This window comes from Grammomys surdaster, unplaced genomic scaffold (genome assembly GCF_004785775.1).
Source record: "Grammomys surdaster isolate TR1022 unplaced genomic scaffold, NIH_TR_1.0 67, whole genome shotgun sequence".
Taxonomy (NCBI): Eukaryota; Metazoa; Chordata; class Mammalia; order Rodentia; family Muridae; genus Grammomys; species Grammomys surdaster.
This window is the reverse complement of record NW_021604569.1, coordinates 6,909,885-6,926,903: the sequence shown is the minus strand read 5'-3', so window position 1 is coordinate 6,926,903 and position 17,019 is coordinate 6,909,885. Positions and strand designations below refer to the sequence as shown.

Here is a 17,019-nt window from a genome sequence, read left to right as displayed (position 1 = left end):
AATATATATATATATATATATATATATATATATATATATATATATATATCTCCACTTGAAACAGTCTGTGGTCATCTGGGAAAAGAATCTTCACTAACTCAGAAATTGGTTCCATCAGATCATGAAGCATTTCTTGATTAATGATTATGTGGGAGGGTACAACCAATGGTAGGTGGTGCTCCCCTGTGTAGGGGCCCTGAAGTGGGAGGAGCAAGCCATAAGGGGTAAATTAGTAAGCTGCATTCTTCCATGGTATCTGTTTAGCTCCTGCCGCTGGATTCCTATTATGGTTGCATTTTATGCCTTGACTTCTCACAATGATGTACTGTAGATCAGGAAATGTAAGCTAAATAAAATGCGTTTTTTTCCCCCTGCTAGTCACTTTTGGCCAGTTTTTTATAATAGCAACATACAACAAACAAGACAAAAAGTTGGTACCAGAAAACTTGTAGTGACAGACATGACCATGTTGTTTGGGAGGATGGTGGAAATGTTAGGAACTTTGGGCTGGAAAAGTTATTGGTGCTCAAAACTTAATGGCCTATTCTTGGAAACTAGTCAGATAGTGTTGAGAACAGGGCAGATGATGAAGACTTGCCTTGTGGTATTTCATAGAGAAGCAAAAACTCTTTGTTAGGGAGGGCATTGTGATGATTTATTTGAATTAATAATCTGTGGTTCTGGTCTGCTGCAGCTAAAGAATTTGCTCTGAATGGATGGATAGTACAGTACCACTGAAATGAAACCTTTATTTTACTGAGACTACGGCTTTTGTTTGCCGGAGCTGAAAAAGCAGCTATGATTAAGGAGACACTGGTGTCATTGAGGTGAAATCTTGTGGGGAGTATTTACTATCTATTCAGGATCAGCACACGGAAGCTGGTTTAGAGGAGCCAAGGCTGTATCTCAAGTTGGGAGTTGAACTTGATAATGTCTAAGTTGTAAATGAATTATTTTAATATAAATTATGTAGTGAATCCAGTGGGTCTATTTCCTTATGTAGTCCCCAATAACTACACAGAGAAACCAAGTTTTATTTAAAACTGCACCTCAATAGCTGAGCAGTAAGAGATGTACCTTAAACTTCTGTGCTAATCTGGCTACTTCCCAGCTCCCTCCCATGATGCTTGCAAGTTATTATTGATCTTCAGTCTCCTTCTTCATGGCTCCAATTCCTCCATCCTGCTAGCTCATCTGAATTGCTCTCTTTCCCTCTCTCCTTCCTCTGGTTGGCAAATGTCACACCCTCTTCTCTAATCTGCCCAGCCATTGGGTGATCAGCATTTATTGACAAGGTAGAGAATAAGCATGTAAGAACAGTTTACACAAACTTGAGACAGGAGATTCTTGGTATAAGCATTACAATGCCTCGTCCAGATTGAAACAAGATATGAAGGCAGAGAAATCAGCATTTGAATAACCTAAGGGTAAACTTTATACTGTGCACAAAACATTATGCCTACAAAGAATCTTCCACATGGTGCTGGCTTTGGCTTTATGAAAGTTGCATTTTTTGTTTTGGTTTGTTTTTCTAAGACAGGGTCTCTCACTGTAGCCCTGCCTGTTTGGGAACTCCATATGTAGACCAAGCTGGCCTGCAACTCACAGAGAACTCTTCTTGATACTGCTTCTTGAGTGCTGGCCCATGAAAGCTACCTTTTAAAGGGATCATAGGATTGTGAAAGGCTGTTGGTTAAGTGTAGCCCCAGTTGCAGTGGAAACCCCAGGATTGAGAGGGTCATAAAGAGAAACTGAGGCACCCTGGTATATATAGACTCGGAGTCCCTGAGGAGAGCCCAATAGAGGTGACTGGTGAAGGTGCCACTTCAGCTGCAGTGGAGACCCCAGTATATCGGAGAAGCTAGGAATACAGGCATTTAATTCATTAATGATTGATTTGGGAGGGCCAAGACCACTGTGCCGGGTAGCCTCAACTTTTATCATAAAGCAAACAGCAAGCTATAGGAGTATGCTACTAAGCAGTACTTTTTCATGGCCTCTGTTTCAATTCTTGCTTCAGGTTTTTGCCTTGAGTTCCTGTCTTATCTTTCCTCAAGTGAGGGATTTCAATTACAAGATGTCCTTCCTTGAGTTGGTTTTGGGCACTGTTTATCAATAGTATCCAACAGAAAGGAAACTAGAACATTTCTGTGTTGTATTTATTTCTGAGGAGTTCCTTCCCTTCTTTTTTTTTTTTTTAAAGAGTCTTGCTCTATAGATCAGGCCTGCCTTGAATTCAGGGATTAAAGGTGTGCACCACCAAGCTAGGCTGAGTCTTTTTTCACTGTTTTTGTTGTCCTTGGTGACACAAGTTTTTATTTATTATTTATTTTGAGGCTTTTCTTTCTTCTTAGAAAGAGTTTTTCTTGGCTATCCCTCATGGTTAAGACAAGGGCACAACAAAGTGAGTTCGATATTCTCTGTGGGTGGTGCATCTTAAAATCATGATCTGTACTATACGATAAGTGTGAATAAACTGATGAGCAGGCTTTTTTTTGGACAAGGGTTTGTTTGACCGTGTAACTTGGCTGGCCTAGACTTCACTTTGTATACCAGGCTGGCCTTAAAATAGTCTTTCTTAACAATGATCTGTCTTTTGGATTCTTGATACTTCTCAGAGTTTCCTTATTCTTTGACTATGATAGTTTAGCTGTTGGTCAGGGAGGTTACTTGATCCCTTGCATTGATCCCTTTTTTGTCCTCTACTTCATCCTTGCTTAGAGCTCCTTAGTTCTGAGCCGTCCCAATGGTTTTCTTTGTTGCTGTTTTTGTTTGTTTATGAGACAGGGTCTCTGGTGGGTCTGGAAGCCCCACTGGCAGCTGCCTCTGCCTTCCTGGTTCTAGTAGTAAAGGCATATACTACCACCCATCTTAATTCCCATTTTCCTTTTATTTTTTATTTCATACATGTGGATGTTTTGCCCACATGTATCTCTCTGCTTCACATGCATGCAGTGCCTGCAGATGCCAGAAGGGGAGATGGATCCCTCTGGAACTGGAGTTAGAGACTATTGTGACCCAATATATGGATGATGGGAACTGAACCCAGGTCTTCTGGAAGAACAGCCAGTTTTTACCACTAAGCCATCTTTCCAGCTGAAACTTCCTTTTTTTTTTTTTTTTGGTTTTTCGAGACAGGGTTTCTCTGAGTAGCCCTGGCTGTCCTGGAACTCACTCTGTAGACCAGGCTAGCCTCGAACTCTCAAACTCAGAAATCCGCCTGCTTCTGCCTCCCAAGTGCTGTGATTAAAGGCGTGCACCACCACTGCCCGGCAGGATTTACTTTTTAAATGAATGTGTGCCAAGGGTTTTGTGGTTATATATCGTGTTGGTGATCTATTTGGATGATATAGAGACATTTTGCTAATATTTTAAGGAGTAAGTTATAAGTAATGGCTGATTATCTTTCATCAGTGTTTGGATACTAATATAATTAGAACTAGGTACTTGTGTGTGTATCATTGAGTTATTGATTCACACAAGATTTTTAATTACCTGAAGTATGCCAAGTATTGTGCTATTAATTGAACTTGTCGAAGAGAACTAGATTTGTATGTAATACTTACCTGACATTTCCTGTTTTTTTGTTTTTTTTTTTTTAAACTGACATTGAAGAGAGAATATTTTGTGTTTCTGAGTGTGTTTGGTTTTCCAGATAGGGTCAGAGTACCCATCCTAAGTAGGCTTCAAGAATTCATTTAAAAATGTAGGTAGATAATACATTTTGTTAGGTGATAAAACACCTTGTATTAAGTAACCAGTAGTTTTATTAAAGAAGTCATTACTACTACTACTACTACTGTTACTACTACTGATTTCTGGTTTTCTGAGACGGGGTCTCTATATAACCATGTGGCTGTCCTTGAACTTTACAGTGATCCACCTCACCTGTCTTTCTGCTTCTAAATGCTGGATTAAAGGCATGTACCACTGTACCCACCCTATGATTCTATTCTTAAAAATGAATACAGTGCTGCCCAAGCAGAAAGGGGAAAATTGATGTTTAAGAAAAGTATTTTAATATTTGCTTCTTTTGTTACTTATTAAAATGTATATTGTTTCTTCTCTAGGAAGCATTTATTTATTGTATTTTATTTTCTCTTATAGGCAATGTCTATGCTGCTTCAAGGAATATAAGCATTTGGAGATTTTTAACCAAGTAGTATGTGCACTTATTAACTTAGTGATTGCCCAAGTTCAAGTGCTCCGGGACCAGCTTTGTAAACATTGTACTACCATTAACATAGATTCCACGTGGCAAGATGAGAGTAATCAAGCGGAAGAACCACTGAGTATAGATAGAGAATGTAATGAAGGAAATACAGAAAGACAAAAATCAATAGAAAAAAAATCAAACTCTACAAGAATTTGTAATCTGACTGAGGAGGAATCTTCAAAGAGTTCTGATCCTTTTAGTTTATGGAATACAGATGAGAAGGAAAAACTATTACTATGTGTAGCAAAAATTTTTCAAATTCAGTTTCCCTTATATACTGCTTACAAGCATAATACTCATCCTACTATCGAGGTATGTAAAAATAAGTCCGATGATTCTTGTGTTATCAAGTCCTACTAAACCTGCTGGTCCCCTCCTTACCTGTGAATGACTCAAACTGGTTAATTTTTGATGGGAAATTTTCTTTCTGCCTCCCCTGTCTGTCTTTCATTCCCTTCTTTCTTCTTGCTTCCTCTTTCTCTTTGAGACAGGGTCTCACTGTATAGTACTGCATTGTGGCCTTGAACTTTCTGTGTATCCTTGGGTTGCCCTTGAAGTTTAATTCACTTGCCTCAGCCTGAGTACTTGGATTACAGCTGTGTAATCATGTTCCAGCTTAATGAAAACAAATGACTGGTATTGTCAAAATATGTTTATAATTGAACTCAGAGAACTTAAATTTTAAGTAATTTAAACATTTTTTTCTCCATTCATTATGACTTAAAAATAAAACAAAACTAAAAACTAATGGCTAGGCATATATAATTCAGTGATGGAGTGCTTGCCTAGCATTTGTATGAAGTCCTAAGTTGAGGTCCCAACATTGTCAAAAGTAAAAATAAGGATTGCAGAGGATCCAGGTCATGTTCCAGCACCCATCTGGTAATGCACTACTGTAGCTTGAATTCCTGGGGATCTGACCCCAGTTCTGATATCTTTGGGCTCCTACATGCATGTGGTGGGAAAACATGCACCTAACTTAAACATGCACACACATATTCATAAAATTAAAAAAAAAAAATTGTGGTAAAAAAGAACCAGAGTTTTTACTTTCATTCTTAGAAACATGTCAGACTAGAATTTTTCATTAATAAGTAGAGCTTAACAAGTTATATATTTTAAATAGTATTTTTTGTAAGGCAAGATGCTTAATTCCACTTGTGCTATTTTTATGAGCATTTTAGAAAACAATTTGTAAAGATAGTTATGTTTATAGAAAGCAGGAACTGAGAATATGTGGTGATGTACTTGCCTCGGCGAAATAGTTAATTACTTGCCATTCTCTGACAGCAGGAGCGCTTACCAAGTTTGTCTGGCTCTGTATTGGTTAAGGTCAGAGTCTCAGCACTCTGGCTGCTCTGCACATGGTTCCTTGTATTTTCTTCCATGGCTACTGCTCCTACGAAGGTGGGCAAGCTTCCCCATGTTGTGGTTTTAGGAGTGCTTGAGATAGACAAAAGTAGATGCTATAAGGCATCCTGGGTGCCACTGAAGTGGCATAGAATGAGTTTTGTTACATTTGGTGACTGATACAATTCATGAGGGCATTCAGCATTCAAAGGGAGCGTGAAGAAAATTATAAATTCCATCTCTAGATTGGGAGGAAAGGCAAAGTGTAGTTTTTATTATTGTAAACTGGGTTCAGGTTCGCCTCAGACTTGTGTAGTAGAAGATGACCCTGAGCTCCTTCTCCATCCTGGCTGCTAGGATTATAAGTATAAATTACCATATCTGCTTATGCTGGAGGTCAGACACAGGGCTTTGTGCTTTCTAGGCATATACCCTGTCAGCTAAGCGATGTCCCTAGTCCTTGTTTATATCTTGGGTTATCTGTTTCTTACAATTCTGAGATGGGCATCTGTCACATGCTCCCCTCATCTCTTCATCCATCCATTTATTGATGAGTTTCACTATATAGTGCTGGCTAGTCTGGAGTGTGCGCCACCACTGCCTGGCACTTCTGAAATTTTTATAACCATTTAAATAAAAAAAAAATTAGGCCAGGCGGTGGTGGTGCACACCTTTAATCCCAGCACTTGGGAGGCAGAGGCAGGTGGATTTCTGAGTTCAAGGCCAGCCTGGTCTACAGAGTGAGTTCCAGGACAGCCAGGACTACACAAAGAAACCAAAAAAAAAAAAAAAAAAAAAAATTGTAGAAGCAAAAATGCAGTGACATGTGACTATTGTTACAGCTGTTTTAGTATACTCAGATGGGAGGGACAACATAATATGACCTGATTTCTCCCCCAATAAAGGATGTGTGTGTGATATTTCATTTGCATGCACATATAATATATAGCATATATTATATTTGGGTAGTTTACATATCTATTGTAACATACTCTATATGCACTGTATGCATGCTTGGTGTCTCGAGGCCAGAATTGTGCACTGGACTCCTGGAACGGGAGTTACAGCTGGTGTTAGGTGTCATGGGTGCTGAGAATGAAGCCTTGGCCATTGCAGCAGACACTTTTTTTATAATGTGTTTTTCTTTTTTTTTTTTTTTTTCGTGACAGAGTTTCTCTGTGTATCCCTATATAATGTGTTTTTCAAGACAGGTTTTCTCTATACCCCTGGTTGACCTAGAACTTGGTCTGTAGTTTAGACTGGTCTTGAACTCAAAGATCCTCCTGCAGAGATCCTTAAGTGCATTGATGTTTTGCCTCCATGTATGTGTGTGTGAGGATGTCAGATCTTGGACTTACAGAGTTACAGTGAGCTGACATATGGTTGCTGGGAATTAAACCCTGATCCTCTGGAAGATGAGTTAGTGCTCTTAACTGCTGAGCCATCTCTCCAGTTCCTACAGCAAGTACTTTTAAGAGCTGAGCTGTCTCTTCAGTCCCCCTAATCTTTGGGGCTAGATGTGCTCCATACCTTTAATCTCAGCACTTGAGAAGCAGAGGGTTGTCTGGTTTACATAGTGAGTTCCAGGACAGCTAGGACTCTTAACTCAAGCAAAAGAAATTAGTAGAGAGGAGAGGGGGCAATACTTTTGTTTAGTGTATGTATACATGGTGTGATGAGACAGACAATGTGCATGTATCTTGACAATCGAAGTCTTTGCTGAGTCCTCTACCTTTTCTAAGGAGAGTTTTGTGTAGATCAGGATGTCTTTGAACTCACTCTGGGAAAGATAACCTTGAACTCAAATGTTTGGTATCTTTACTAACTGCCATTTTTTTTTTGGGGGGGGGGGTGCCCTTTTTAAAACATTGCTTTTATCTGTAGAGAGGTTAATTATTATATAGCCTTTGATAGTTTAGAACTTAAAGTAGCTCAGCAAGCTTTAGTTTATGGCAACTTTCCTACCCCTGAAGATTACTAATATATTCAGCCATGAACCCTTTTAAATTAAAAAAAAATGTGTACACACACACACACACACACACACACACACACACACACACACAAACACACAACTTTGTAGCTGGTATAATAGTGCTTGTCTAGCATGCACTAAGTCCTGGTTTTGATTCTTTCTTCTTTGTAACCTGGTGTGGTGTTTCATACTTCTAGTTTTGGGAAGGTTCACGCACATAATCCTAATTTTGGGGAGATGGAGGATCAGGAATTTAAGGTTACACTTGGTTATATAGTGAGCTTGATGCCTTCATGTTTCTCAAAAAATAAATTACCCCTTCAAAACTGGGTATGATGGCACATTCTGAGATCATTTAAGGCTGCATAGCGGGATCTTGTCATAAAATAATTTTTTTAAACAAATTTTATTTGTTTGTTTGTTTTCGAGACAGGGTTTCTCTGTGTAGCCCTGGCTGTCCTGGAACTTACTCTGTAGACCAGGCTGGCCTCAAACTCAGAAATCTGCCTGTCTCTGCCTCCCAAGTGCTGGGATTAAAGATGTGTGCCACCACTGTCCGGCTGTAAAAAAATTTTTTAAAAAGTTTTTTTTTATTGCATGTTATTATTTTGTCTAGTGTATGTATGTGCCTGTGTATGTGTTTTCAAGAATTCCTTGAGATTAGAGGAGACTTTTAAGACTCAGTTCCTACTTTCTACCATGAGGATGCTGAAGATTGAAGTTGTCAATCTTGGCAGCAAGCACCTTCTGAGAGATCTTATAAGGTTTTCCTCTTGTTTTTAGCATTGTCCCTGAATTATATAACTACTATGAATTTAAGTACTCCTGACTTACAGCACATCTTTAATTCTGGGTAACCTACAGTTCCCTATGGCACAGTTACTGAACAGTTTTTGCTATTAGGTACAGAATTACTTCACTATTTAATTGCCCATTTAAATAAAAAGTTTTGTTTGCTTCTAAAATGTATAGTTTTATTTGATAAACATAGGGTTTACAGTATAATCCTAATCTGGGCTTGGCTGTATGTACCTATGCACTGGGAAGGAACAGGCAGAATGATAACCAGGACTAGGAAGACAGTTTCTCTGGTCTCTATGTGAAACTAGGTCAAAAGGAGACTGTTGTATATCAGGATAGAAACTTTTTCAGAGTTTCTGTGTTTGTGTTCCGTACTAGTATTCCACACTAGTATTCCAGCGTGGTTCTTAGTCAGTGACTTGGTACTTTAATGGTGCCACAGGAGTTCTTTAACTCTGGAAGTTTTCCTGCTTTTTCTGAGACTGGAACCCACAGCTTTAAATATGCTGGACAAGTGCTCTGACACTGAACTATATCTTTAACTATAAAAATTTTATTGAGTGTAATTTGAGGCTCTGGTATTAGAAAGTTAGTTTTGTTATATGTATTTTGCAAAATATGTTTACCTCTTAGGTAATTTTAATTCAGTTGCAGTGTTGTGCGAGTGCTGATTTGTCAGTCATTGTCAGATTCTTTTAACAATTCATCTCTATGTGAAACAGGTAGTGGCAAAGAATGAATGAATGAATCAATGAGTTCTCTTGGTATTGCTTTCAGATGAGTGTATGTATAGTGAGACAAATTAAAAACAGAATATACAAAATAAAAAACTTTAAAAGACTTGAACCATATATATATTTTTTCAATGCTTCCACAGTGGCAAAACACTGCTTTTTATTTACCTAGTTAGTTTACATTGTTACAGACTTTGTAAAAAGAAATATATAATTGGTCCACACCTATTATCTCAGATTTCAGCTCTGGGCAGAATGAGAGTAGGATTAGAAGTTCAAGGTCATCCTTGGCTGCTTTGGGAATTCAAAGCCAGCCTAGACTATGTGAGACCCTGTCTCAAATTCCACTCTAATCTCCTCCTAAATTTTGTACTGCACACTTGAAATCTTAGCTTTAGGAAACCAAAACTAGGAGGACTGAAATTCTAGCCAGCCTGTGCTATCTAATAGCATAATCTGTTGTTGTTGTTTTTTTATGTATTTACCTTTTTATTTTATGTGCACTGGTGTGTTGCTTGCATGTATGTCTCTGTGGGTGTTAGATCTTGGAGTTACAGACAGTTGTGACCTGCCATGTGGGAATTTGAACCTAGATCTTCTGGAAGTGCAGTCAGTGCCCTTAACTACTGACCCATCTCTCTTGTGCTGCATGATCCCGTTTTTAAATAATTTTGATAATCAGGTCCTGATCATAATTTTTGTTCTTAAATAAATATAGTATTACTACTTACTTTTTTTTTCCCCCTAGAAAAGGTTTTTATATGTAGCTGTGGCTATCCTAGAAGTCACTGTGTAGACCAGTCTGGCTTCCAACTCTGCCTCTCACAAGCCACCACCGCCTGGCTGCTTTCTTTTCTTAAACATACAGATCTGTTGAATTTTTTTTTTCTAAAAATTTTCAACAAGTCTTTTTTGTTTTTCTGAGACAGCCCTGGCTGTCCTGGAACTCTCTCTGTATGTAGACTAGACTGGCCTCACACTCAGAGATCCACCTGACTTTGCCTTCGGAGTTCTGGGATTGAAGGCGTGAGCCACCACCTCCCAGCTTTGAGCAGTTTCTTAAATGTCTGACCTATATGTCATATGCTTACAGTTTAGTCAAACTTTTACAACATCTCAGTTTTTTTTTTTAAATTTTTTTTATTGGATATTTTATTTACATTTCAGATGTTATCCCTTTTCCCCATTTCCCCCAACATCTCAGTTTTTAGAGTGTTTCTTTCTGATAGGTTCTCTAAAATTGGGGTTTTACTTACCTGATCTACCAGTATTAGTTAAATTTAGTTTTGTTACTAGTTTTGGTGAACATGGTTATACATAAAATTTCCAACATTTCTCTTGGTACTTCTTCAGGCTGAAATATTCAAAAGATGATCTGAAAGTCCAAAGCAGTTCATATTTTAAGTATTGATAAGTACTGTTTACCCTTCCGTAAACATATTTGTTTATATGATCACCAACGAGTGTGCTTTGGGCAGTCAGTCTTATGTGTGGAACACACACTTTCAGGAGTACATCTCAAGAGGAATTCATGAGTGTAGTTTGAAAATCACCTAATTTGTATTTATAAGAATCACCCTGACTCTTTTGACATGTGCCTCCCAAGTGGTAATGATCCAACTTAGGGCCTTATACATGCTAAGCAGGCGCTCTACTACTAAACAGCATCTTTTACCTAGCACATTTTCACCCTGATTTTAAAGGAAAGCTTACATTGTTTAAATTGGTTTTGAGAAGGAAAAATAAGCCCAGTGTGGTTATGCACAACTATTATGAAGATGGAGACAGCAAACTTGTGAATTCAAGGCCATTCTGGGCTTCCACAGTGAGACCCTAACTCCAAAACAAGGAAAAAAAAAAAAAAGAAAAAGAAAGAGGTGTGGCTCAGTTGTAGAATCCTTGCCTGACGCTTGGCAGGTACTGTGAAAGAAGCCTAGGCAGAAGGAGGAAAACTGTACAGTGTGTACTACAGAAAGACTTTAAGAGCACTTCAGAGATGAGGTACTGTAACTTTAGGAGGGGGGGTGTTGCTGCCTGTGGCTGTAAAATAGACTTCTTGAGATTTTTTAGAAAATTACATGTTTTTTAGATCATCATTTAATAATTGTCTAACACTTACTTTTTTTTTTTTAAATTAGGATATATCAACACAAGAAAGTAACATATTAGGGGCATTTTGTGATATGAATGTAAGTATCTTTTATATTCTGTATGTTGTCTTCTTGTCTTTTGAATTTTTACATCTATAGTGATTCAATAATTCTAATAAACTGAAAATGATTTCTAATAAGTTTAATAAGGATACACTTTTGTTTTTATAGGATGTAGAAGTACCCTTGCATTTGCTTCGTTATGTCTGTCTGTTTTGTGGGAAAAATGGCCTTTCTCTCATGAAGGATTGCTTTGAATATGGGACTCCTGAAACTTTACCATTTCTTATAGCACATGCATTTATTACAGTTGTTTCTAATGTAAGTATTGTTTGGAATTATTCTTGAACTTTTTTAGTATTATATTCTACATATCAATGTCGTGAATTTTTTTTTTGTCCTGAAATCACAGGTTCTGATTAATTTGTATGTGTAATTAATTTTTCTATAATTTAAAAACTAAAAATGTAAGTCTATCTTAAAAAGGTAATAACGTTATAATGTGAATCAAATTAGTCAATTTTTAAATTTAAAATAGGTAAAATTTGCCCATACCTCTTTTATATAAAGTCAAAAGTAGGTTGGCTTGTGTTGAAATTAAACTTGGTCTAGGATTTTGTCCTGGGAAATCTTTCTGTTTCCTAATGTTTTGTGTTATTTAAATGATGGGTATCTACTTCACTATTGAAGTATGTCTGACTTCCTCTGCATTACATATGATGGCGTGATGTGGTTTTTTCCCTTTATACTGTCAGAACTGTGAGGCACAGTGAAAATTTTATCAGAGAAGTAATTTTATTATCTGTATATTCAGCCTTTAATAACTTACTGTGGTTATTTTAGAAAGAGTATAGATGAAGTTAAATGTAACTTAACCAAACCTAAACTTTTACATTATTTAAATAAAATCTGTATAAAATAAAAACAGTGTATGGAAAATCCTTGGCCAATATCATGTTGCAGTGTTTCCAGTGGTAACCTTATAGTGCCATTGTGCACTGGAAAGGGAGGACATTGGTGCTGCTGAGATTTATTGCATATATGTACCTGCACGTGTCTGTAATTTTTTTTTTTTTTTTTTTGGTTTTGGTTTTGGTTTTGGTTTTTTGAGACAGGGTTTCTCTGTATAGCCCTGGCTGTCCTGGAACTCACTCTGTAGACCAGGCTGGCCTCGAACTCAGAAATCCACCTGCCTCTGCCTCCCAAGTGCTGGGATTAAAGGCGTGCGCCACCACCGCCCGCCCAACATCATTTTTATATCCATAATTCCATGAGTTTTTTTATATGTTGAAAAATTTTTAATATAGAGAAAGTGAATGTAGCAGTTTCTTGTATGTGCCATTTTGATTTCTTGCATGTGTTAGGCAAGGCCTGCTGATACAGGCTTGGCTGACTTTGGACTCTCGAGAGAGTCTGTTGCCTTTCCTTTGCCTGGAGATTGCTGGAATTTAGAGTGTATGCCTTCAAGCTTAGCTCCCTTTGGATTTATAGTTGGGTTTTAGTTCTGAATTTAAATGTTACCTTTTTAAATTTTAGTTTAAAATGTTAACTTTTAATCTTAAAATGACAGTGATCATGGTGTCTTCCTCAGAGGATTCTGTAACATTAAATTAAATGGAGTTTAACAGTCAAAGCATTCTTGATCTGGCAAGATGTGAGGTGCTTGTGGCAGGCATGATGGATGGCCTTAGTTACTGTCTTGAGATTTCATAAGGTTGTAGGAGGAAACTGGATTTAAGAGTTACTCATCATTTGACGTCTGTGCACATGCAGTGGCATGCTGGTGTCTGTACTTACACAATAAGTAAAGATTTAAAAGGAAGGAAAATCAGTTGAAAGTTAGTATAGTAGCACTTGATGTATAAGTAAGCACTTAGTAACTACTTGATGTTACTCATTTTAGCTATGAATTATTTAACTGCCTGTCAATTTAATTTTGTCAGTAGAAGTTGTGTTCACTTTGGGGCTTCCTCTTGCCCCGTCCCTTAAAGTTAATGAAGAGGATGGAGTTTAAGTCTAGCCTTGGCTACAAAGCAGGTTTGAGTACAGCTTGGGCCATGTGAGCCTTTCTCAGAAACTAAAACAATTGAGAAACAGTTTATCTAATTAAAAACAGATAAACATTAGAAATTTTAGCTTTTTAAAAAAATCTGCTTTGGGTACTTTGATCCTTTCTGAAGTTCATAAATAAAGAGGAAGTGATGCTGGACATGGAGATACACACCCTTCTTTAATCCTGGCACTGCAGAGGTAGATGGAGTGTGAGTTCAAGGGTAGTGTGTGCTCTACATAGTGCAATCCAGTTTCACAGTTTACTAGACAGTGTCTTTAGTACATTTGATTGGGCACAGTAAATTTCAGATTTTTGTGGGTATGTCATGTCCTGCTGGGACACAGTAGTTTCTTCTGTTAAGTCATTATATAAACTGTGATTTGTTGTTTGCTTTGTTTTTGTGTTTGAAATTGTTACTTAGCCTAGTCTGACCTCAACTTGTCATGCCCCTGGCTTATGTGAACCATTCCTGTCTGTCCTTAACACTGTTTATGCGCATTTCTTTTCTTGAAACTTGTCCCTATTGGGGAATTTATAAATTTACATGAGCTTTCACACAGAATAAAGTACGGGATAAAGGAACTCTTTCCCTATAAAGAAAAACAGTAACTTCCAAATCCTACTACACAGTCTACCATAAATAGACTGGCCTTAATGAGTCCTTATTTCTTTTACATTTTACATTTTTTTATGTCCCATAAAAGAATAGTTACATTTTCTGGAAACTAGATTATTATGTCTATTTTAGAGTAGTTCACTTTATGGGAGGGAGTGTGTGGGGTGTCTTGCTTTGTAGCTCTGGTCCAGAATTCAGAGATCTGCATGCTTGCATTAAAGATGTGCCCCAGTAGGCCCGGTAGAGTGATTAACTTTTTGAGGGAAAATAGCTTTACGAGTGGTGATGCAATCTTTTAGAATTTAAACTTAAAATGCTAAGTTTGTATGATAGTAAAACTAGTGGCTGGAGTTTTACTGATCAACACAGAAAGAAAACTTAAGAAACTAAGTATTATTAATTGTTATTATTTTAAATATTCATTTATTTTATTTATATGAGTACACTGCAGCTGTCTTCAGACACACCAGAAGAGGGCATCAGATCCCATTACAGATGGTTGTGAGCCACCGTGTAATTGCTGGGAATTGAACTCAGGAAGAGCCGTCAGTGCTCTTAACTGCTGATCCATCTCTTCAGTCCTACATTATTATTATTAATTTTATTTTATTTTTTGGATACTAGAGTATTCTCTGTAGTCCTGGCTGCCTGGAGCTCGCTATCCAGGCTGCCTTCCATCTCAGAGATCCACCTGTCTTTCTTTCCCAGGTTCTGGGATTAAAGGTTTACACCACCACACCTGGGTGGCTTTAGCAGTTCTTAGTCTGATGGTTAGTGCATTTCTATTTTTTGTACAAGTAGCCCATTTGTACAGACAGATCCTTTCTTAGTAGCAATAGATCTAGCTACAGAAAGAAAAGAAACTTTAAAAAAAAACTTACTATTTTTTGCTGACTTTTTAAGTCTTTAGGAAAGGAAGCTTCCCAACATTTATCACATATTGGAGTAGTAGAACATAAATTAAAAGAGGAGGTCTGCCTTCTAAGACCCACATAGTTTATCTTCTCTCCGTTATGTTAAATTTGGTTCTAGGTATAGTATTTTTTCTTATTTCTTAACTCTTTTCTGAAAATTTCCTGTCTCAAACTAGGAAGACAAAAATAAACTTTACAAATAATATGCTTTAAAAAACAGTTTAGCTTATGTTATTGAGTAGAAGTAATCAGATGTGAGCCTGTCATGGTGGACAGGACAAACTGAACTGTGTTAACCCTGCTCCGTACAGGTGGGGTGGTTCATCCTTTAATGTCAGCACTTGAGAGGGACAGGTAAATGCATTTCTGAGTTGTAGGGCAGCCTAGACTGTATAGTGAGTCCCAAGCCAGCTAGAGATATTACATCATGAGATCTTGCCTTTCTAACCTCCCTTAAAAATGGACTATTTTGACAAGTGGGGGAACAGAGACTTTTGAATATAAAAAATTAGTTTAGGATTATGTAATTTGACATATCTGCACGCCAGATCAAACAGTAGGTTGACAGGTTTTTTTGGTAAGAATTTTATTTTTCTACTTTATTAAAATAGCTTGTCATTAAGCTTTGGGGAGCAGAGAACATTTTCTCTGTATTAGGGAGGATATTTAGTGCATAGTTAGAGGTTTACTAGAATTTTATTAGCACAAAGAGTTAGCAAAGGTAAACCCAAAAAGCATATTCATTTGTAATATCCTTTAGGTTGTTTTCTATCCTAATTTCTGGAGCTTTGTAGAAATATTTTTTTTCTGGAAAGGCAAGCACAGTGTCCATGCCATTTTTTTAGAGCCTTTGAGCTGGTTTTGTACCTCTGCTTTGAGTCATCTTTTACACTTTGCACATAAACCTCAGCTGGTTGCATTTAAGCTTCACTTTAGTTTGGCTTAATCTTTACATTGTTCAGGCTTTTATAAGTGGGGCAAATATTTTTTTAAAAATTTTTTTTGTGTCTGGAGAGATGATTCAGAGGTTAAGAGCACTTCTAGTTCTTGCAGAGGACCTGGTTTGATTGCTAGATCCACATGGCAGGCAGTTCACAACTATATATAACTCCAGATTTAGGATGCACATAATATATGCAGACATACATGCAAGCAAGACACTCATACACATAAAGTAAGTAAAAAATTTTTTAAAAATTACATTGTGTGTGTAGGAGAATGAGCTATTTGTTCAGCTCCTATTTCATATATGTATATATACACATATATTTGATCACATGTGTGTGTGTGTGTGTGTGTATGTATGTATGTATGTATGTTTGTTTGTTTGTTTGTATATTTTATTGAGACAGGGCTGTAGTTCTGACTGACCTGGAACTCACTGTGTTGACCAGGTTTCTCTCAAACTCACAGAGATCCTTGCCTCAGCCTCCAACTACTGGCATTAGGGACACATGTACCATAATGCCCCACCCTCCATGGGTTTTTCATGGAAGAACTCTAATACTTGTACTGGAGGATCATGCACTTGATAGTGGAGTGCTGCAGCTTTGTGAAAGATACATATGGAATGGTGAGAAAAGAAGGGTGTACTCCCCCACCAAGCTCCATCTGGCAGATCAACCCTGGTGATTAGTGGAATGGTGCAAGGTGCAGCCAGATCACCCCCTTCTAGGTTACTGATACTGTAATGAGCATGCAACTGTGAAATATATTTATCTCACATGGATATTGAAATGACTACAGATCATATAACTTAAAATGATTTGAAATGAAGGATGAGATGGTTTTATTAAAAGCCAGTTCATTACTCGAAGTTATAGTTGCTGTCATACAAAGAGATAAGGATTTTAATATTCAAGTTTATTTTATACTATTGAGTTAGATTAATTGATGGAATTAATTTTTTATAGCTTATCACTATTTACAATTTATAAGCAAAATATGTGGGGTTTTAGAGGCAGCCAAATATTAATTACTTTTGTTTTAAATTAATTGAAAAACTCTGAAATGTCTTATATTTTTATTATACATTGTTTTCTTTATGTTTACTTATAGATTAGGATATGGCTACATATCCCTGCTGTCATGCAGCATATTATTCCTTTTAGAACGTATGTTATCAGGTAAGTGTTCTAAATTTCTTTAATTAAGTAAATTTATAATAATACAATTAAACAGTTTATAACAAGTTTGTTGCTTTTGAAAGA

At 37.1% G+C, this 17,019-nt stretch overlaps 1 protein-coding gene across 2 annotated transcripts in view; it reads left to right on the top strand.

Annotated features, from left to right (window-relative positions):
- Usp34 (ubiquitin specific peptidase 34) overlaps window positions 1-17,019 on the top strand; it is a 185,995-nt gene that overhangs the window by 19,538 nt on the left and 149,438 nt on the right. For both annotated transcript variants that reach the window (XM_028776762.1, XM_028776756.1), the window contains exons 3-6: window positions 4,108-4,528; window positions 11,215-11,265; window positions 11,398-11,547; window positions 16,868-16,935. In XM_028776762.1, coding sequence (XP_028632595.1) covers window positions 4,108-4,528; window positions 11,215-11,265; window positions 11,398-11,547; window positions 16,868-16,935 — 690 coding nt within the window. The remainder of the gene's footprint in view (window positions 1-4,107; window positions 4,529-11,214; window positions 11,266-11,397; window positions 11,548-16,867; window positions 16,936-17,019) is intronic.